This window comes from Arvicola amphibius, chromosome 10 (genome assembly GCF_903992535.2).
Source record: "Arvicola amphibius chromosome 10, mArvAmp1.2, whole genome shotgun sequence".
NCBI classification, from domain to species: domain Eukaryota; kingdom Metazoa; phylum Chordata; class Mammalia; order Rodentia; family Cricetidae; genus Arvicola; species Arvicola amphibius.
Genome location: NC_052056.1, coordinates 71,639,203 through 71,660,836, shown reverse-complemented (window position 1 = coordinate 71,660,836; position 21,634 = coordinate 71,639,203). Strand labels below are relative to the sequence as shown.

The 21,634-nt window shown below is 47.6% G+C and overlaps 1 protein-coding gene across 5 annotated transcripts in view; it reads right to left on the bottom strand.

The window, feature by feature from the left end:
* Positions 1-4,545: 4,545 nt before the first annotated feature.
* Positions 4,546-21,634, bottom strand: part of Igf2bp2 (insulin like growth factor 2 mRNA binding protein 2) — a 109,311-nt gene continuing 92,222 nt past the window's right edge. For 3 of the 5 annotated variants that reach the window (XM_038345437.1, XM_038345436.1, XM_038345439.1), the window contains 6 exons: positions 15,173-15,241; positions 13,435-13,551; positions 9,777-9,851; positions 8,160-8,291; positions 7,215-7,328; positions 4,546-6,369 (listed from right to left, as the gene is read on the bottom strand). In XM_038345437.1, coding sequence (XP_038201365.1) covers positions 6,277-6,369; positions 7,215-7,328; positions 8,160-8,291; positions 9,777-9,851; positions 13,435-13,551; positions 15,173-15,241 — 600 coding nt within the window. In that variant the 3' untranslated portion in view covers positions 4,546-6,276. The remainder of the gene's footprint in view (positions 6,370-7,214; positions 7,329-8,159; positions 8,292-9,776; positions 9,852-13,434; positions 13,552-15,172; positions 15,242-21,634) is intronic. The other 2 variants (XM_038345438.1, XM_038345440.1) reach the window with 1 other exon arrangement.

Sequence of the window (21,634 nt, the reverse complement as noted above, 5' to 3'; positions counted from 1 at the left end):
CCCTGTCTCAAAAAAAAAAAAAAAAAAAAAAAAAAAAAAGAAGAAACGAAAAGAAAAAAAACCAAAAAGTTTGTGACCAGATAGATTCAAAGCAGAATTCTAGACATTCAAAAAAGAGTGCTGCAAACTCTTATGAAGCTAGTATCTCAGGATCTCATACCTAAACCAGGAAAAGGCAAAACATAAAGACAGGCCAATATCCCTGATGAACGTAGGTTCAAAAATACCCTATAAATACAAAGATTACAGACACACGTCAAAAAGATTATCCACCAAGTTGAAATTACCCTTGAAAAGCAGGGATGGTTTAACACATATATAAGTTGAAGAATACACCACATAAATGGACTTAAAAAGCATGTGATCATATCAATAGAAGCAGAAAAAAATACTTTGACAGAATCCAACATTCATGATGAAAGTACTAGCTAATATAAGGCTAGAGGGAATAAAATTATACATTAACCTACAGCCAACATCATCCTAAATGCAGAAAAGCTTGAAGCAATCCCACTGAAGTCAGGAACAAGGCAGGAATTCCCACTATCCCCACTCCTGCTCAGCATGGTGCTTGAAGCACTAGCTGCAGCAATAAGGCAAGAGAAGGAAATCGAAGGACTACAAATAAGGAAACAAGAAGTCAAACTATCCCTATTTGCAGATGGTGTACTATACATGTCAGATCCCCAAACTCCTACCAGAAAACTTCTGGAGACAATAAGCAAATGCAGCCTTGTTGATACACAATCAATTTGCACAAATCATTAACTTTTCTGTTGGTATTTCCTATACCAAGAACACACATACACAGAAGGTGGCTATGAACACACCTTCACAATAATCTCAAAAAAAAAAAAAATATGGTATCTAGGGGTAAACCTAACCAAGGAAGCAAAGGACCTCTACATGAAAACATAAACCCTCTGAAAAAAGATGGAGACACCAGAAAATGGAAAGACACCCCATGTCTCTGGATTGTAGAATTAACATTGTGAAAATGACCATTCTACCAAAAGCTAATTATAGGTTCAATGAAATCCCAATCAAAATTGCATCTCGCTCTTCACAGAAATAGAGAAGGGTATCCTAAAATTCATATGGAACCATGAAAGACCTTGGATAGCCAAAAGAATCCTCAGCCAAAAGAACAATGCTTGAGGGATTACAATTCCAGATCGTAAGATATATTACAGAGACATAGTAATAAAAACAGTACGGTATTGGCACAAAAACAGGCAATGTAACCAAACTGAAGACCCAAACATGAGCACACAGAACTTCAGCCGTTTAATATCTGACAAAGACTCAAAAACAAACAACCCTGGAAACAAGAAAGCATATTCAACAAATGGTGCTGGGAAAACTGGATACCAACATGCAGTGCACAGAAACGAACTCCAAATAGACCAAAGACCTTAACTTGGTATCAGTAATACCCTCCGTGACATAGGTACAGGAAAGGACTTCCTGAATAGGACTCCATTGGCCCAAGAATTCACGACACTAAAAAGCTTCTGCTTTTTGTTGTTTGGAAACAAGTCCTACAATAGAGAAACGGATAATGAAAATGTGCCACATACACACTAGGAATACTAGTCAACTGTAAAGAAAAATGAAATAACTTTGCAGGTAAACGGATGGAAGTAGAAAAGATCGAATGGAGAGAGGCATCCCAGATCCAGGATGACAAGCACCACATGGTCTCTCTTATTGGAGGCTCCTAGCTCCAAACCTTCAGATGCCAGTACGTAGCCTATAGAAACTACAGAAACAAGGGAAGTAAAACAGAACCATTGCCAAGATAGGGAGGTAGGGGACAACAGGGAGGAGTTTAGCCAGGTACCAGGGAAACCGGGGGGGGGGGTCCTTGGTGTCGGGGAGCAGAGTAAATACAGAGGTGGGAGGAGGGCGCGGGGAATAGAAGGGTACAAGTGATTTGACGGGGGAATTGGGAAAGCAGGGCTCTTGAGGGACTGAGAGGAAGGTAAATACAGGAGGGAGGTGGGCAGAACAATAATAGTGGCAGTGGTGATAGTGGCAGTGGTGACAGTGGCAGTGGTGGCACACACCTTTAACCCCTGTGCTCGGGAGGCGGAGGCAGGCAGATCTCTGTGAGTTCAGGGCCAGCCTGGTCTACTGAGTGAGTTCCAGGACAACAAGAGCTACACAGAGAAACCCTGTCTTCAAAAAAAAAAAAAAAAACAAACAAACAAACAAAAAAAACACAAGTACATAGGAAAAAGCTACAAGGAATCATACTATTATTTATAAAACCCACAGTACAAGAAATTCTGTGTATAAGTATACATACATATTTTAATGAGCCTTTCTCATCTGAACTTTTTGCGCTAGTACAACATAACCCTCGCAACCAAGAACGCAGTGCAGTGGTTGCCTGCACCTGGCATGCGCAAGACCAGCCCTGTTAGCAGCCCTGTTAGGGGTGGGCTCAAGGGTTCTACCCCTTCCTGCTGAACTGTCTATCAGTTATTGACAGATTCTTGGGGAGAGGAAACCATTGTCTGCAGTTGTATATTCACAGCTGAGCCCACCAGGCTACACAGGAAGCCATGGAAAGCCATGGTCCCACAGAGCAAAGCTAGCAGATTCTTGAGGTGAGAAATAGTTCTATAGGGAAGATGTGGGGTAGACAAGGGTTGGGGGAGGAGCTAAGAGGAGATGGAGGGGAGGTAATCAGTATGTAGGAAACTATCAAAGGACAAGCAATAATTTGCAAAAACCTTAAGATTCATCCTCGAACTGAGTAGAAGACACACACCTGAAACTGGATTGACTTTACCTTGAAATTTTTGTTTCACAACATGTTGGGGGGATTATAGCCAACTTTATCAGAAAAAATTGGAATATATTTACATGTGTGTATATACATATACATATACATACACAAATACATATTTTTTGAAAAACATACTTCACCTTATTTTTCAGAAGTTAATTCTGGGGCCCATAGATATAGGTGGTCATTTGATTTTTACTTTTCATTTTGAGACAGTCTCATAGGATGATCCAAGCAGGTCTTGAACATGTGATTCTCCTGGCCCCATTAACAGGGCCAAGCTAAATCTGTGCTTTTTAAAAAAGACTTTAACCCAGGTCCTTTGGAGGAATAGCCAATCCCCAAGCCATTGTAACCACTGTGCCATCTCTCCAGCCCCTAAGTCTATTTTTGAATGATTATAGTGTGGTACTGGTTTCTGACGTGTATGTGTGTGTGTGTGTATGTATATATGTGTCTGTGTGTGTGTGTGTGTTACGCACGCTAAAGGCCACAATCATGGTGGCTTGGGTAAGCCAATATTCTCTGTAGCACCGATTTGCCTTAGGCAGTCCAACACTTGAGTCAGTAGCTTCCCGGTGCCCAGTGTTATCCTTTAACACCTTCCTACCAGGCATAGTAGTGAACACCTACAGTCCCAGCACTTGGGAGGTTGGACCAGGCAGCACACTGCCCATCAAGTACCATGTCAGCCAGGGTGACACACAGGACCGGACCATTAAAAAAAAAAAAAAAAAAACACACAAAAGCAAGCAAACCAAACCCCACTTTGCTTCTAATCTATGCCAGCTCTACCACCTCTACACTTTCCACTGGGGGGAGTGGCGAGTTCCTCCGAGAGATGGTGATCCTCAGGCAGACAGCCTGGCCCTAGAGGTTGCTCCTTTCATGCTCTTCCTATTTGCTGTGTGTTGCTAGTATCTACTGCTGAGCTACACTCCTAATGGGGAAGGCTATTTCAGCCTTGCTCAGCCTAGAACTCGACAATGGTTAATTCTGTTTTACTTTTGCTTTTTGAAGACAGGATTTCGCTGTGTACCCTGGCAGTTCTGGAACTCGTTTTGTAGGCCAAGCTGGCCTCAAACTCTGCCTGAGTGCTGGGGTTAGAGGTGGGCATCACCGTGCCCATGTTTTACGTATTTTTAAGCTTTCAATTAGAAGATGGTTAACTCAGCAGTTCTCAACCTATGGGTCGTGACCCCTGGGTTTGTTTTTTTTAAGCCTTTTGCAGGGGTCATGGTAGACCATTGGAAAGCAGGAGCTTACATCATAATTCATAACTAGCAAAATTATAATTATAGTTATGAAGGGTCACAACATGTGTTAGGAAGGTTGAGAGCCTCTGCCCTTGAGCTGGCTAACTTGAGTCCTCCTGGGCAGGCTGAGGATTCAGTTCAGCTGGCCAAGCAGGCTGCCCTCTAGGCCTATAGATCCGCCCCCGAGTCATCCACAGGCTGAAACACACGCCAGTCTCCCACACCCCCCAAGCTGTCATCCCACGTGGACCCAGCCGTGGTGTGTTTCCCACAAGCCCCCGTGAGACGGCAGCTGCTGACTGCCCACTGACTCACCCAGTTCCCCGCCCCCAACCGTGTGGCCAGGGAGCTGCCCAGGTCCCGACTGTCCAATTGCTCAATAAATAAGACACCAGGACGCCAGACTCTTGTTAGCTTGGATATATTTTTCTTTTTTTCTTTTCTTTTTTTTTCTTTTTTTTTTTTTTTTTTTTGTCAAAGAACACTGCTTGCAGTAGAGGAAACCGGCATTGCAGTCTGGTGGTGTCTTTCTTGGCTTCTTCACATAACCAAGCTGTGGTCATCCTTCAGCGCAAAAGCCCTCATGGCACGCACCCTATGGAAATTCAGGACGGCTCCAATATTCTGTTTTTGTCATTTTTAAAAAATAAACATTTTTAGATGTGTCCACAAGAAGGCCACGCAGGCTCTTGGCCAGCGGAAGACAAGCCAGCCCAGTAGCCGCACACTTGGGCTGCCGCCTGCTCCAGGCTGGCAGTTGAAAGCTTTTTTTTTTCCAACTCATTTTTATTACAAAAATAAAAAATGTTCCAACTATCAGTTTTACAAAATCTCTAAGGGAAACACAAGAGCGAGGTGCTGAGGTAAAAAACACCTGAGGTAGCTTTATTTGTGTGTTTTTCTCATTTAAAAAAAAAAAATCTGTGAATTTAACGCCCTGGGCCAACAACCTGGTATAAATTGCTATTTTCTTGCACTTCCAATTTTTAAAGGAAGAAATAATTTCACTAAATGTTGATGGCTTATATACCAAAATGTAGAAAGACAAAGTACATTCTTTCTTTCTGGAACATTCCTTTGTTTGGTTGGCTGGCTGGTTTGGAGGGTTCCCGTTTTCCTCTTCTAGAGGCTAGGACAAGTGCCATTGACTCTTGTCGCTTGAGTAACCAAGTGCAAGCTGAAGCTGGTTCCTGTGTTTCGCAATGGTTCCTTTTGTGTGACGTGATACTCAGAGCACTGCTTTGCCTGGGGGGGGGGGGGCGTGCATAGATATGGGGGAGGGAGACAGAAAAAAATGAAGGAACTCAAAGAATGGTGGGTAAAGGAAAAGGAGGAAAGTAAGGGAGGGAGATAAACAGAGAGACAGAAATATATAGCAGTATGCAAAAAAAAAAAAAAAAAACCAGCTTAAAACCCATGCCGCAGAGAAATGGGTATATGGGATAAACAGGTGACAAGGGCTGGGCCCTCCTCAGGGACGGTATCCCTTCTGTTGATAGACACAGGTGACCCACAACTGCCATTAAGTGTCCTTGACGAGATTTCCCTCCAAGTGAATTTTGTGTGGGTGGCTCAAAGTTCCTTTGACTACCTATGGTCCTCACCAAGACTTTATTCTTTGAAGTCTAGAAAAGCCTGCTTTCTCTTCAACAGAAAACAAAATTAATAATTGAGTAAAAATTGGAGTGAGTTGAGTTACTTGATATATTATTTCTAAAATATATTAACGCTGCAGGCGCCCTGTGTAACCCACAGGCCACAGTATCTTAACATCTTCCCCTTCTAGTATGTACAGCCATGTACAGAGACACTTTGCACAACAAAGAAAAGGCTACAGAGGTTTGCCTCACTTTGAGCATGTTCACCTATGTTAGTTCAACTGGAAGGGACGGCGTCCTGGGAGCTGAGGAGGGAGCTGAGAGGATGGGCAGCGGATGACGGTAAGCCTGCAGAAGCCAGGGGAAGCTGGGCGCAAGTCAAGAGGTGTTCCTGGGGAACCCAGCCCTCCCTCGGCCTCCTGGATCCCAGGATGTGCGGGGGTCTGCAGGCCCTGGCTGCTCTACAGACTTCTCACTCCTCAGGATGGTCTTTGGTTTGCTCCCGATCTGCTGGCTGTTTGGTCTCGTCTGTCAGATGTTGGGAGGGTTCCATTCATCGGTTGTTTGCTGGCGCCTGGGGGGCTTCACTTGCTGCGCTGTGAGGCGACTCCCTGAGGGCATTTCTTCACTTGCTGCGCTGTGAGGCGACTCCCTGAGGGTATTTCTGCTCCTGCAATTTCACCTGTTGCACAATTTCCCTGATCTTGCGTTGAGCAGTCTGCAGCAGAGAGAGGGAGGGGAGAGCACAGGGAAGAGACAATCCCAATTCTGGCGCCCCACAGGAAACCATCTGGGACTTGGGAAAGGAGAGACGGAGTGCTCAGACCAATCTCACCTCCCCCAGGCCCCCCCCAGAACCCCCCAGCACCAGGCCCAACAGCCAGGGGAAGTATTCCTCACCAAGGCTACTGGGTGCAAAGGGGTGTGTGTGTGGGGGGGGAGGAACTAGCAGCTTCCCCTCACACCTGAGCTCTGCTGTGCCCCTCCCTTTCCCAGAGCACTAGAAAGATCAGCAGAGAGACTAGAGCCCTGCCAAAGCCCCAAGAGCTGGAGTTCTGACCCTGAGCCACAGCTCCCCAGGCCACAGGAGAGCAACTGAGAGTCAGATCAAGCGGGAGACCAGACTGCCCTTCTTCCTCGCTTACATGAGGATCACTGTTGCCCCCTCTCTAAAACCCACCCAGCAAAAGGCATCGAGAGACAACCAGGTCACATGTCACTGCAGGGCTGGCTTCTCTGAGTGCAGGGCAACAGTGATGGGGTCTTCTAAGGAGGTGGGGGAGGAAGACAGAACACTAGGGCCCCCGCTGTGAGCAGTTAACCTTCCGCAATGAAACCTGGCCACCTGCTTGCCCTACTGGGGACCTGCTGGACGTGTGGCTCCTCGGAGGAAGGCTGGGAGGGCAAAGGGATGCTAAATTCCCAACCCTAGCATGCCAGGAGCCTTGCACCAACAGTTTCCAGTCCCTGAGGTCAGGGGCTCAGGTCTATGGCCACTTGACACAGATACAGTATGTGAACTAGCAGAGAGCGTGCAGGAGGCAGGCCCTCACAGAATAGTACCTGGCTAGCAAAAAAATGCCCGATAATTCTGACGATCACTTCCGCATTTTCATCTGGCGTTTGGTCACGAGGCACGATAACTTCTGCACTTGTCAAGTTCTGCAGCTCATTTACCTGGAAAGGCAGAAAACTGAGCGAGGTCAAGCGCACCCCACATCCCAATAAAGCCAATACGTGGGCTGTGGAGGGAGACACTCCAAGGATGCGGGGTAACGGGAGGCTGAATCTTCTTTCTATAGTGATATTTTATTTGTGTTTTAACAAATAAAGCTTGCCTGAAGATCAGAGTGCAGAAGCCGGGTGGTGGTGGCACACACCTTTAATCCCAACAGGGAGGCAGAGGCAGGTGGATCTCTGTGAGTTTAAGGCCAGCCTGGTCTAAAGAGCAAGTTCCAGGGCAGGCTCCAAAGCTACACAGAGAAACCCTATCTCAAAAAGCAAAAATAAATAAAAATAAAAAATTCTCATCCTATTGCTGAGCCAACTCCCCTAGAGTAGACGGCCAGACTTGAGAAAGAACCAGAAAACGGGAGAGAGAGAGGGCTCCTGGAGACGGCTCTCAGGAGAGAGCACAGGGCAGAGTTACAGTCTCGGAACTTGGAAACCAGGTAGAGAGTGGCTTCAAATGGGTTCTGTCTGCTACATGTGGATGTGAGGGGAGGGAGGGGGAGCAGAAGATGGCCTTCTTGTCTTTCAGATAAAAACAGGGCTGGGTGGCATAGCACTCGGGAATAGAATAGGTGTGGCACCATGGGATTAGGCCCTGCTGATGACATCTCTGTCCTTGGAACCCCCACGCCCCACTCATCGCGCCCGTGTCAGAACCTAAGTGTGTCATCCTAAGGCCCTCACGCAGAAGAGCTCATGAGGATCTGAGGGCCATCAGGCCTGGCCCGGGCAGGGAACCCATCCAGGCGAAGGGACTCGAGAGAGGAGCTGACTTACGGTTTTTCCCCCTTTGCCGATCACCCGGCCAGCTGTCGACGAGGGAACTCGGATGTGGGCTTCCAGCTTCACCTCTTCTTTGGGATTAAAGAAATTTTCTTCTTTCAGCTTCCCAAAGATCCGTCCCTGAGCCTGAGAACAAGATGACTGGTAAGACTGAGAACTAGCTGCCGGCCACACTGCTTTGTGGGGGCTGTGCAGGAACCAGGAGTCTCAGTGACGGAATGTGCAGTCTCTCCTCCAGGTACCGGGCAGCTGCACAGCCACTCAGCGCTGAACAACCTCACTCTACCGGAATCTGGACACACTGCCAAGCCTCTTGGTTTGCATGCGATTGCTCCCTCTAGGGAATGCGTGTCTTGGCTGGGGGCAACTGGCGAACCACTAAGACTGCATCCTTATTTCCATATCCCCAGCGCCTATAAACATTCGGTTGGCTGAATTTGTTTAAGGCATTCTAAACTCCCCTCCACTGTCTGCGCGGTTCTCTGGTCATCGAATCAGAGGTAAGCAGATGGTGACAGCATTTGCTGAGTCTAAACATGCCGCTGGTTTTTGTTTGTTTGTTTTGCTGGCCTTGCACATGCTAGTGAAGTCATTACTTCTGTATTGTACTTGGCAGTCAATACGTGTGGGCCCATCACCACCATCCAGAATATTCTGGATCCTCCCCATTATCCATTGGTGGCACAGAATATTCTGGATCTTCCCCATTACCCATTGGTGGCACAAGCCTGTAATACCCAGTTTCTCAGGAGGCTGAAGAAAAGAATTGCAGGTTAAGGCCGACCTGAGCAATTTAGGGAGACCCTGTATCAAAAATTTTTAAAGAACTGGAAGAGGGCTAGGAATGTGGCTCAGCGGCTGAGAGTTTGCTGCCCCCTACGCTGTGGTTGTGAGGCCCTGGGCTCAATTCCCAGGACTGGCCTATCAATCAGCAGCTAGCTGCCACCCCTTCCTACTGCCCTTCTCCAGCAACCGCCAGTTTACCGGCTTTCTCTGTGGTTTGCTACTGGATACCCTGGAACCATGGCCTACAAGCTCTTGTTTCTCCAGGTTCATCCCTTGGTAATATGCATTGGGTAAATCATTCTTTTTTGTGTCAAAATAATATTTCCTTGTGTGGGTATTCCACGTTTGTCTGTTCATTTTCTAGCTGAAGGCTTCTGGTTCCTTATGATTTTAATTATTAAGGGTTGAACTCTTATAAATTAATACACGTTTCCAACTTCTTGAAATTCAAGTTTTAATGTTCCTAGAGGAACAACATCAGAAACAAAGCAATGTCCCCCACAGAAGAACTCTCTAGTGCTGCCAGAATTCCCTTACAGGCTGCCAGAGCATCCACTACAAAAAGCTTCTCCTCAGCATCCATGTTAACACCCACGGCTGAGGAGGACCCAAGCGACCCAGTCAGAGACATGCTGGAGGTACTAGCATCCCGACTGGGCACCTACAGACGACCCACCTCTCTGTGGACAGAAGGCAGAGCACAGAGGAGCAATAAGGACCTGGAGCGGAGATGGACACGAGGCTGCCACAGGTGAACCTCAACACCTCTGCACTGCCTGCCCTGCACCCAGAGCCTGCAGGGCCGGCATGGTCTTTGGCACTGACCTTGAACTGGGCTTCAGGTGGCCCGGTGATGATGACCATCCTTTCACTGACATCCGGACCTTCCGCCGGAGCTATCTGCAGTTCGAGAAAAGGAACACGCTGAGGCCGAGCCCCCCTGCTTGTCTAAGAGCATACTCACACCAGCTGATGGACAAGGCTTCCGCCTTCGAGCTCCATACTCTGTCTGACACAGTGCCACTTCTGCCCTGAGTCTTAGGAAGGCATGACCTTAATCCTCAGTATCAAATATGGGTCTTTGGCTACCCAGGGCAGGTCAGTCGTTACTGCCTGTCCCTGCGTGAGCCCCCTCAGCAACTTGCCTCTGCCAACCCCTAGGTCTAGAGGGAAGGAGGGTTGGTGCACAATGCTGTCCACCAGTAGAGTGCAGGAAAGGTGAGCCTGGCTCTAACACTCAGTTCACAGAGGAACCAGCCGTAAGTGACAAGGAGGCAGAGCAGGTATGGCTGTCATTGAGTGATCATGTTTCCTTGGTTCCAGTCATGGCTCTGCAAACCCTTCTTGTGCACGTCCCCACTCATCAGTGGAGCACAGGAGGACGAGCCAACTAGCTTTTAATCTTGTGAGAATACAAACAAGGACCTCACCAATAATTTGGTTGGAGGTCTGTGGTGGTCTAAGAACGGTCTGCCGTAGGTTCGTATATTTGAATGCTTAAGGAGCGGCAGCTTCAGTCACGTGATTCTGGCTTTAGCGTCAAGGATACAAGACAGGTGTTGGGAAATTTCCCTCTGTGACTAACAAAAGTTACAGAGACCAGGCATGTGCCAGGGCCCAGACAGGCCACTGCACGAAGCTGTGCAGGTGAAGCCTGGGATCACCTTGGAATCCTCCAAGATGTTAGGGATGCCAGAGGAGAGCTACGTTGACATCAGACGTGGAGATGCAGAGTTCGGGTTTGCCCAGTTTGCTTTGGTCCGGTATTTCCCCCCTTTGCTGCATCACCGGAGTGTGAAGTATGTGATCTGCTTTTGATTTTGGTTTTATAGGGGATTACAGTTAAGAGACTGCCGTGAGTCTTTGGAGTGTTATACAGTGTTGACGCTGTGATAGACTATGGGGACTTTTGAAGTTGGACTGAATGCATCTTTTTGCATTATGATATAGCTACAAGTCTATAGGGGGCAGGGAGTGGAATGTGGTGGTCTGAGTAAGAATGGCCCCCAGAGGTTCATATCTGAACACTTAGGGAGTGGCACATCGGTAGAGCATTGACTAAGACATTTTTATATTATTATGTTCATTACATTTTCCTCCCAGCACATTCTGACTTACTTAAAAAAATCTTTAAAGGAGAAGAGGAAGGAGGAGAGGAGACAACAAAATCTAGTGGACCTGGCAGTTCATGTCAGTAGTTCCAACTACCGAGGAGCCAAGATGACAGGATCATTTGAGACTAGATGTTGGAGGTTAGCTGGACAACACAGACACAAGACTCTCCTCTCAAAAACAAGTAAGCTAAAACTCAATCATCAGATCATTGTAAAATTAAATGTAATTCAAAGTAAAAAGAAAGCAAAGTGCATCGGGAACCTAAGGGTGAGCCAGGAGCTACAGGCAAGCACACCACACACCGTGCGAGGCCCGACACGGTTCTCAACTCTCAGCTCCTCAGAGCATTTGCACAGCCTAGCACAGCGAGAACAGCCGCAAACCACACTCCCGAGACGAAAGCAGGAGAATCAGGACCTCAAGGCCATTACGGGCTCCATTGGGAAGCTTGCAGGTAGCCGAGGCTATGAGACCACGTCTCTCAAGCAAGCAAGTAAACAAATGGAAGAAGAGGAAGAACATAGTCTGTTACAGGGCCGCTCAGGAGAAGGAATCCAGGGCTCAGGGAGGTTCCTTTCCACTGCTTTGTGAGCATACTGTCTCCAAAGCTCAGAGGCCTCCACTCAGAGGAATGATTCTGCTTTCACCCATCTAGGCTGTAAGCAAGGGTCTCCCCCAGGACCTCAGGGTCCAGCGCCGTGTGCTAGCTTTCTTGGGAACACTGATCCAAAGCATGTTGGCACCTTCACTGATCTAGAAAGAGGGACCCCTTTATCAAGACCTCTGAAGACTCCCCATGATGTTATTTCTTGGTGGCAGTCATAGTCTGTCCAGGGGATGGAGGGTGGGATGGGCTGGTCTTGCAGCAGGTGGCAGGAAGCCCTGTCAACTTCAAGATCCAACGCCAGCACTAAGTCATTAACTGAGAATGCTGTGAGTGACGTCTAATGGACTAGTCACCTGAACTCCTCCCGCCCCTCGGCATTTCCCTGAAGGCGCTAACTGGGAATGATCAGTAGGGTTGCTATGGGAGGAGGCAGTCACGGAGCAGAAACAGGACAATCACACGCTAGTTTTGTGGCCTTGGGTGGACAGTCCGACTTCCTGGGCTCCATTTCTCACAAGCATTAGCGGGTGGGGAAATTACTGCTGTAGTCTCAGCCATAGGAGATGCTTAGGACTCTAGGAGTCAATGGGATTTAATCTATCCAGGAGCTAGGCTGGCTGAGGCTTCGTTTAGTCCCTATTCTCTCCACGGCTCACTTTCCCCAATAAAGTGGGGCAGGGGTGAAGGAGCCCCGCAAAGCTCTTTAGTCCAAACTGTCTCACTGTGGTCCTTCAGCATCCCAGACCACAGCACTGAGCACCAGCAAAGATCTGGGTGCAGCCAGCCTGTTCTCACCCTCGCCTTCTCCATCATCTGGGCCAGGATGCGGCCTGTGTCAAGCCACTGGGCAGAGCGGACTCCACGCCCACATGGCAGCCACCCTGGTCTAGGCTTCACCCAGTTCGAATGTGAGTCTCTAACTGCGAAGACAGATGCAGTCTGAGAGTCCAGCAAGGTGCGACTCTTCTCCGGTGGCACCGCAGTTCTCAATCTGCACAATTCAGAAAGATTTTTTTGTTTTTTGTTTTCCCTGTCATGCTTTCTGTGGGAGAAACTCCAGCTCTCGGGGAGAAAGTGTAAGTATTCTTTCTCTCCAGGTCATGAAAACTTGTTTTCATAATTCTGGGTTGTCTTATAGTAGTGAATTATTTTCCATAGCAATGGGAAGTGTTCCATGGGGTTTGCAGCATCTCGGCAGAGCTGACAGCTGGGCTTGAGGCAGGCCCACGGCAAACTATCCCTGACAACAAAGGAGGCAAAATCTGGGACTAACTGCAGCCACTTCTGCACACATCAGTTTTACAAACCAAGAGGATTTCCCTAGCCTTCTGCTCAGTCCTAGTCTCTTTAACAGGTGACGCTATCAGCCCCGTCTGTTTATGATTTTATCAGCACTTTCCAGAAAGCTCTTCCTCCCATTTCTTTTCTCATAGTCTGTAAGTCCTTGAAGCACGGACTAACAGCAGCTCGGATGTGCTGAGTGCTAAGCACAAATGCTCATTCCACTCAAGCACACCCCCTCAGCTTGGGATAAATCTTCAGCCTTCTTTTATCTTCTTGGGAAGAGCGACAATGCCAATCCCCGGAGGACACGGTTTGGTCATTACTCGTAGCTTTCTTCTAACTTAGTTGTTTGGTTGAAAGGAAAGGACTAAGATGAAGAACGGGAGCAGATTCTGTCTGGGGCGGGGGGGTTGTAGGAATTGTCTGGCACGGACAAGGAGGACCATGGGGTCAGGCAGCTGGTGGCAAGAATCTTACCTTGATGGAGGCTCCAGCAAATCGAGCCAGCTGTTTGATGTGCGCCCCCTTTTTCCCGATGATAGCACCCACAGCCTGGGTTGGGATGAAGAGATTCACAGTCTCCTGCTCTGGGTACTAGAAAAGAACACGTATACAACTGTCCCTCTAACCTGGCACCTCATGGCCCAGCCAAGTAACCCTGAGAGTACCAGAACGGGAAGGCCTCACCACCCAGGGAGATGGCCAGAGACGGCCAACACGGCACGTTTGTGTGGCCTGGTACTCTATATATGAACCCAAGCTGGACAGCATGAGCCCACAAGCACCTCTGAGCAACCGTGTTTGCTGGGCACATGCATCAGCCCTTTCCTGGGTTCTCTGACATACACAGATTTGATACTCATGTTTCCTGTGCCTTCATCCAAGAACCAAAATGGTTATTCTGTGACGGTGTGGTGGATTAAACAGTGCTTATCATGCAAGCCTGATGACCCAAGCTTAACCCCTGAAACCTGCTGTGGAAGGAGACAAGCTGGCCTGACCTCCACATGGTGCCGTGGCACGTTCCAGCCTGCATATATATATAGTAATACATGAAACAGTAAAAATTTATTAAACAACCTGGCCATGGGCAGAGAAAGCTGTCCAGTCTGTCCCAGCACTAGGACTACCATTTCATAAGGAGATTCACCCTGCTGTGCTAAGGCCCCGTGAGGGAGGTGGGCAAGCCACCTCTCCCTGGGAACCCTGAGGAAAGACAGAGGCTCCTGTGCCAGGCTGCCAATGGTTCTTATGGGAATGATGTGTCTTCAGTTATTAGACTTTTAAGAATTCCAGCAAAATGAGGAAAAAAAAAAGTCTGGTGTGGTGTAAGCCTATGCACATGTTCATGTGTATACATACATGTTGGAGGCCAGAGGCTGACACTGGTATCTTTCTCAGCCACTCTCTACCTTAGTTTTGACAGAGTATCCCATGGAAGCTGGGCTCACTGATCTAGCTAGACTACCTGGCCAGTAAGATCCAGGGATCCTGCCACTACTTCCTCAGCACAAGGAGCACCACACCACACCTGGCTTTTATGTGGGTACTTAGGATTTGAACTTGGGTCCTCATGCTTGGATGACAAGTACTTTGTCAATGGAACCACATCCCCTGCCTACTGCAAACTTTTCTTTAGCTTAGTAATACTTCCTAACTGGTTTTCTTTCTATTGTGTTTTTAATATACTTTTAAAAAGTGTGTGTGTGTGTGTGTGTGTGTGTGTGTGTGTGTGTGCGCGCGCGCGCGCGCTTGTGTGTCTACATAAGCACAGGTGCCTACAAAAGCTGGAGACACTGGATCCCCTGGAGCTGGAGTTACCAGTGACTGTGAGCCATCTGGAGTGGGTGCTGGGAACTCCAGCCCCATTAGAGCAGTGTGCGCTCTCAATGACTGAGCCATAGCTCTAGGCTCTTTGTTCTTTAAGTTAGGACTTTACTCTCTATGTAGCTTGGTCTGGAATGAAAGTCACTACACAGCCCAGGCTGACCTCAAACTCTCAATCCTCCCACCTCCCTCTCGCAGTACTTAGGATTACCTAAGAGGCTCTCCACTGAGTGTGAAGCAGGGTGGCTTGCTGCATCACTCCTGAGACAGTCTAGAGCCACATCAGAGAATACTGTGACCATTCACAGGCCTGTTCATCAGGGGCTACTTGGGGCCGGGCCATGAAGCAGGAAGAAGGGTGGCTGGGGCACATGCGAGGGGCACTTACGGAGTGATGATGTGGGAATGGGCCGAAATGGTGGTGAGGGTACAGGCTGGAGAAGTATCCGGAGTGGGTCTGCATACAAACGAGGCAGTCAGTGAGTCGGCAGTACACATGCTCTGCGAGCCAGCAACACTGTCACATCTACACTGTGTACCGACCCCTCTGTGTTCCTAATCTCTGAACCCTTGGCAAAGTGTCACCTGGTTGCAACAGGCCCTGGGGATGCAGCTTCTAAGACAAGCCTTGCTCTCTCTAGTTCGGCCTACCCAAGCTCTCACTGCTCCGACCCACCTCTTGGTGCAGACAGGGCTAGCGGCTCCTAGATTATGGGAGAATTACAAGTTGGGCATTACAAACAACAGAGATCACTGGGGACAAAAGCCAAGAATTATTCAGAACAAGTGAAATGTGATCCCAGTAAGACAGAGTTAGCTGCATCAGAGATCAGAAGGGATAGAAACTCAGTTTGGAGAAACTGAAAGTGAAGGTAAGAGAAAGGAACCAGACAGATAAAGGAATTGTCTGCAGATGCGGGGAGAGGAGCGGGAGGGCAGATGTGGGGAGGGGAGGAGAGGGAGGGCAGATGTGGGGAGGGGAGGAGCGGGAGGGCAGATGTGGGGAGGGGAGGAGCGGGAGGGCAGATGTGGGGAGGGGAGGAGCGGGAGGGCAGATGTGCACTCATGAAGCAGAGTTAGCTATGGAAAAAATCGAAAATCAAAAAAAAAAAAAAGAAAATCAAAGCTGAAACAGTAGCTACTTTTTAGTTGAATACCTACGGTATAGCAGGGACTATGATATTTTATATCTACTTATAAATTCGTAAACCTCATAGTGGTCCAAGTTCACACACCCTTACTAAGTGAGCAAAGCTGCATTAACTATGTCTTACATGCGGCCACATAATAATTAAACAGCACTCTCACTGTCACCACCAGCATGATGGTAACAGGTACGGAGCATCTAGGCACACAGCCCTGCCTGACATAGGGAGATGTACATGTCTTCCACTGTCCCAGTCTCCAGCTAGACTCAGCTCCAGATAAGACTCACTCACGATTCCTTACCAACAGAAACAACTGTTCTTTTGAGCTTGGAGAGAAAAGACCGAGTTATGAGCACCCTGCAGGGCTTCCCAGGCCCTAGGGTAGGGCCACACACCTGCAGCTTCAGGGCTCACGCCCTGGTACAACTGAAGAGGCTGCAGTGATGCCTCTGGCCACAAGAGGGTGCCACAAGACCAGGGTCTCAGGGAAGCTTCAACGTTTTTTTTTTTTTTTTTTTTTTTTTTTTTTTTTTGTTTTTTCGAGACAGGGTTTCTCTGTGGCTTTGGAGCCTGTCCTGGAACTAGCTCTTGTAGACCAGGCTGGTCTCGAACTCACAGAGATCCGCCTGCCTCTGCCTCCCGAGTGCTGGGATTAAAGGTGGGTAAAGAGGGAACTGCCTCTTTCTGAAGGCTCTCTGGGAAGCAGGTGGACTTCAGCCCTTTCTCTGTGCAGGTTCTATTCTGGGGTGGGGCTGGTAGAGGGGAGCCAATTCCTGAGCTTTTCACTCAAGGCTCTAAATAGGGGAAATGGGGCCTCTGCCTGCTTCTGGCCCCAAGCACTATTCCTTCAGCTCTCATGGTAAACGCAATTCCTGTAAATTGTGATTCTAGCGCCCATGCAAGGCCAAGAACGGATCTAGAGCGCTGCTTGTATTCCAAGTGTTCAGGGTCCTAACATGAACGCTGCCCATGTCAGTCCCACCCTGGGATAAAGGAGAGGTTGTTAAATTAGCTGTAAAACGATAATGAAGACAGATTCCTTTTATCCCCAAGTCGGAGCCGCAGGGTTGCTAGAAGAAAAGAATTCTGAATTCAGCAGCCAAGAAGTCATTTCTAGCTGAGACTCAGACCTACACAAGCCTGAATCTCTAGCTCTTTTACAAATGGGACCATTTTTCATAGCCTGAATCTCTAGCTCTTTTACAAATGGAACCATTTTTCATAGCTTTCTGAGTCCCCTCCCCCTGGCTCAACTGCCTGTATCTGACTGTGTCTGGCCATCCATTCACTTGCTCAAAAGCTTTCGAGTACCCACCGTGTGGGTGACCTTACTCTAGGAGAGAGGGACACGAGGGGACTTATGGTCTATTTGTGAGGCAAATGCAAAAAATAACTTCAAAGGAGTTTTAAGACAGTGGCCACAAAGATGGAATGCGTGAGCAGCCCAGGGGCAACAACTGTGAGACTCACACGAGACCCTGGGCAAGAAGTATGCTGAGTAGCAGGGTTCTTGGGAAGTCAGGCCAGGATGGTTGGTCTCTTTGAACACCTTAGGTTAGCATGGTGACTACAAAGGCATTCTGAAGGACACAGGAGAAAGCAGGTGGTTGAGATCATCCCTGGTGGAGATGGGGACTGACCTCAAGTACACCTGGGAGCCAAAGAATATGGGCTGTTTTAGAAGTGTAAATACGTGATTACTACAATGAGCAGGTGTCTATGGTGGCCTTTCTCTTTTCCATCTCCCCATGCTAGGGTGGAGTTGACAGCATCCAGTGGAATGGGATTTTCAAATTCTGTTTCCTCTAGTGATTAGAATGCATCTGCCCATCGGTAAGCAACTTCCTCTTAACACTTGGCTCACTGGCCCAAACCTTGTATGAGGGATGTGTGTTGTGTGTGTGTGTGTGTGTGTGTGTGTGTGTGTGTGTGTGTGTGTGTGTGTGTAAAATATAAAATTAAAAACCTTAGCACAGTAAGAGTGCATGGGGGCGAGACGGTGTTTTTATGAAGGTGACAGCTAGGTGTGCCCCACAAGGGGACAGTGGCAGGAGGTCTTAGCCTAGTCTGACTCTGCTAGTGGGCAGCAGACACTGTGAAAACTGGCAGGAGTCACCATCAGTTCACCCACTCTGCTGGAAGAACTGCAGAGTCCAGGGTACAGCTCAGAGATGGCTGACCCTTGAATCAGGAGAAACCAGAGACCCTCAGTATGAGCAGGGAGGAAGGCGTATGGGCAGCCCAGGCCAGGCTTATGTATTATCCTCAAGGGGTTCAATAGCTCTGATGTGACGACAGACTCATCCCCGGCTGAAAAGCGAGAGTGGGGCCAGGACAGGCAAGGAAGAACTTGGACAGGTTCCAAGGCTAGGAAGGTTTAGTATTCTGTCCCAGACTGTCGAAATGTTGCTATCCCCAGCACTTATCCACTCTGGGTTCTCTTGGGACAACTTGGGGAAGAGTGTAGCACAATTAATAAAAACTCAAGAGACAGAAACTGGGGTTCAACCTGAAGATCCTGTTTCCCTGTGTTGTGGAAATCCTGTAGCTTTGGGTCTGCAGGACCGGTCCCTTCACGTGCTCCAGCAGATCAATAAACTTCTCTAAGGACTCATTAATATATCCTCTCGAGTTTACTAAATACATGAAAGTACAATTACATCTCATTAGGCATGTATAAGTCAGTGGGGAGAGAGGAGGGAGCAAGGCTAATCAACAGGCCGGGTGAACAAGTTCAGAAAAAAAGTGAGCTCCCAGAAAGCAGGAGGCAGCACAATAACAAATGGAATCCCTTATCTGTGGTGGCGTTTCATTTGCATTTTAATAAATAAATAAAGCTTGCCTGAAGATCAGAGAGTAAAACAGCCCCACTGGTCAGCCTTACAGACCAGGCAGTGGTAACACATACCTTTAAACCCAGTAGCCATATTAGTTGCCATAGAAACGGTGCATGCCTTTAATCCCAGCCCTACAGAGGAATAGCAAATGGGAAGAGACAGCTCTCAGACACAGTCTCATTCTGAGATTTTTGGAGGCAGGATCTCCATTTCTGATTGGGATTGTGTAAGAGCCAGTGGCTGGTTGTTTTGCTTTTCTGATCTTTAGGTTGAACCCCAGTTTCTCTCTGAGTTTTTATTAATCATGCATCACGTATCTCCTTAGCAGATTAGACGTGTGTTCCACTGTAAGTACCTGTGGAGCGTAACAAAGCCTGGGTAGTTCCCCAGCACCGCATAAACAACGTGTGCTGTCACATGCCTGTCATGAGGGCACTGAGAGGTCAGGTAGCAAAGCAGAAGCACAGAGTTGAGGCCAGCCCACACTGCAGGGAAATGTCGCCAGTCAATAGATGAGTAGAAAGTGGAAGAGGGAAACTCTGCAAATCTTATTAAGAGATTAAGAAAGAGTCGGGCGGTGGTGGTGCTTTAATCCCAGCACTTTGGGAGGCAGATCTCTGAGAGTTCAAGGCTAGCCTGGTCTACAAAGTCAGTTCCAGGACGGCCAAGGCTACAAAGAGAAACCCTGTCTTGAAAAACATAAAAAACAAAACAAGAACACAAACATATAACATATAACATATAACATAAAACAAAAGAGACAAAAGACCACAAGGTTGGCCATTTAAAAAAGGAAGCGATCTGCTATGCACGACTTTAAGGTGCTGTATTTAAAACAGAGATAAAGTGGATTTCCCCCTTGTGCTGGAGGAAAACCCACAGCCCTGCATGTGACAGACAAGCATCGTCCACTGAGCTCCAGCCCAGCACTGAAATGGACACTTTGATAGACAACTACAAACTAACAAAGCCAAGTCAGAAACTTTCAAAAGAAATAGGAAAAAGTTATCTTTTTTCCAAACAAAGTTGCCAGGTCAAGAGGTTTTATGAGTAGGATTTAGCATATCTAAAAGGGAAAAAAAAAACAGTATATTTTCTATTTTGTCAAACAATAAAAGCTGCCATCTTTCCAACTCATTCTTTGCGGAAAAACACAAAGGCAAAAGCAAGCTTTCTGTTGAAACTGTCAGATGTCATAGAACACTAGTGACTTCTGCACAGACACAGAGTTCAGTGGAAAGGGACGAAGTGCAGAAATATGATGAGGTAGGCTGAGGGACAGCTGGAAGTGGGCAAGGTGGCACACTCACCCTTGAGGGGGCAGGAGGATCGGCGGCTCAAAGCCACCCTCAATCACAGAGTTAGCGGGAGGCCAGCCCGGGCTATAGGAGACCCTGTCTCAAAGAATCAACAGCATAACAAAGTACAGAGCTGGATTTCAAGCTGACTGATAAAACAGCCGATTACTCAATAACTTCCTTTGGGAAACTGGCTATTCACTTGGAAAAATAATAAAGTTAGATCAAGATCAATTCTCTGCAAAATACAATATAAACATCCCCCAGAAAAAGCAACAACTGAAAATTAGTATAAGGAAAACATTTTTTACAATCTTGAATGAAGGGGCTTTTTCCTTAGCAAGACATTAAAGGCCAAAAGCCCAAAAGAAAGCATCCCATGTTTGCTTTGTATTGACTTATCTATTTCATTTTGAGACAGGGTCTCACTATGTAGAGACCAGGCTGCCTGGAACTTCTGGAGTCCTCCCCCTCAGCCTCCCAAGGGCTAGGCATGCATCACCATTCACGGACTAAGAAAACATTCCTTTATGCTGAAAAAGCCTGCACCAATTTGGTCTAAGAGAAAGCAGTAATACCCATTTTCTACTGTAATTTCAGCTATCAAGGGCTTTAACTTTCAGACCGACACTGTAGGGCTCCCTATGCAGGAAGTGAGATGTCTTAAGTGCCTTTTAACAGTTGGTTATCACATCTCCCAGCAAAGATAAAGAACGTGAGCACACCCATCCCGCGTGCTTCTGCCACGACCCCTCCATTATAGACACTCATGCAGTCCAGTGGTAGCTCGTTCCTTCAGTTTAGAGGAAATTGGACAGAACCAAAGAGATGGTCTACAGTGCTCCCAAACACCCAGGAAGCTCCTGCAAGTCAGTCAGGATGTGCTGGGCCTGTGAGCATGGTGCCAGGCCATGCTTGTTTTGAGGGTGTGAACACAGGGGCCCCCAGGAGCCACTAGCCATGCCTACACCAGGGAGTAGAACAAGAGTTCCCTAGCCCATCTGATTCTCCCCCACTGAAACAGTTTACACACAAACAAGCCATGTGCTTGGAGAAGACAAGGTGGGGGAAGACAGCTGTGGCGTGGTCGGTGTCTTCAGCCCCCATCTGATAACACACTAATCTCGAACAACGGCTGTGAGTGACGGCAACAAGCAGAAAAACCATTCACATTTCTTTCGCTGCGAATTACGAGTCAAACGATACTTACTGAGAGCCTGCTACATATTAGACAGCATGCAGTTTAGAAGCGAACACGCTAGCATTTTCTTTTTAAAAATTCCTTTCAATAAAGTATACTTGAATTATGGACAAAGGTGGGACTGTGTACCTTAACATTTGAATTAAATAACAAGTACTCACGAATATTGTTTGAAATAACAACTTTTTTCTGTTTGTGTTTTGCTTTTTAAGGACAGGTTTTCTCTGTAGAGCCCCGCCTAAGTGTCCTGGAACTTGCTCCTGTAGACTAGGCTGACCTCGAACTGCCTCAGCCTCCCGAGTGCTGAGATTAAAGGTGTGTTCCATCACTGTCAGACCAACAACTTTTATTTTTATCAAATGGACC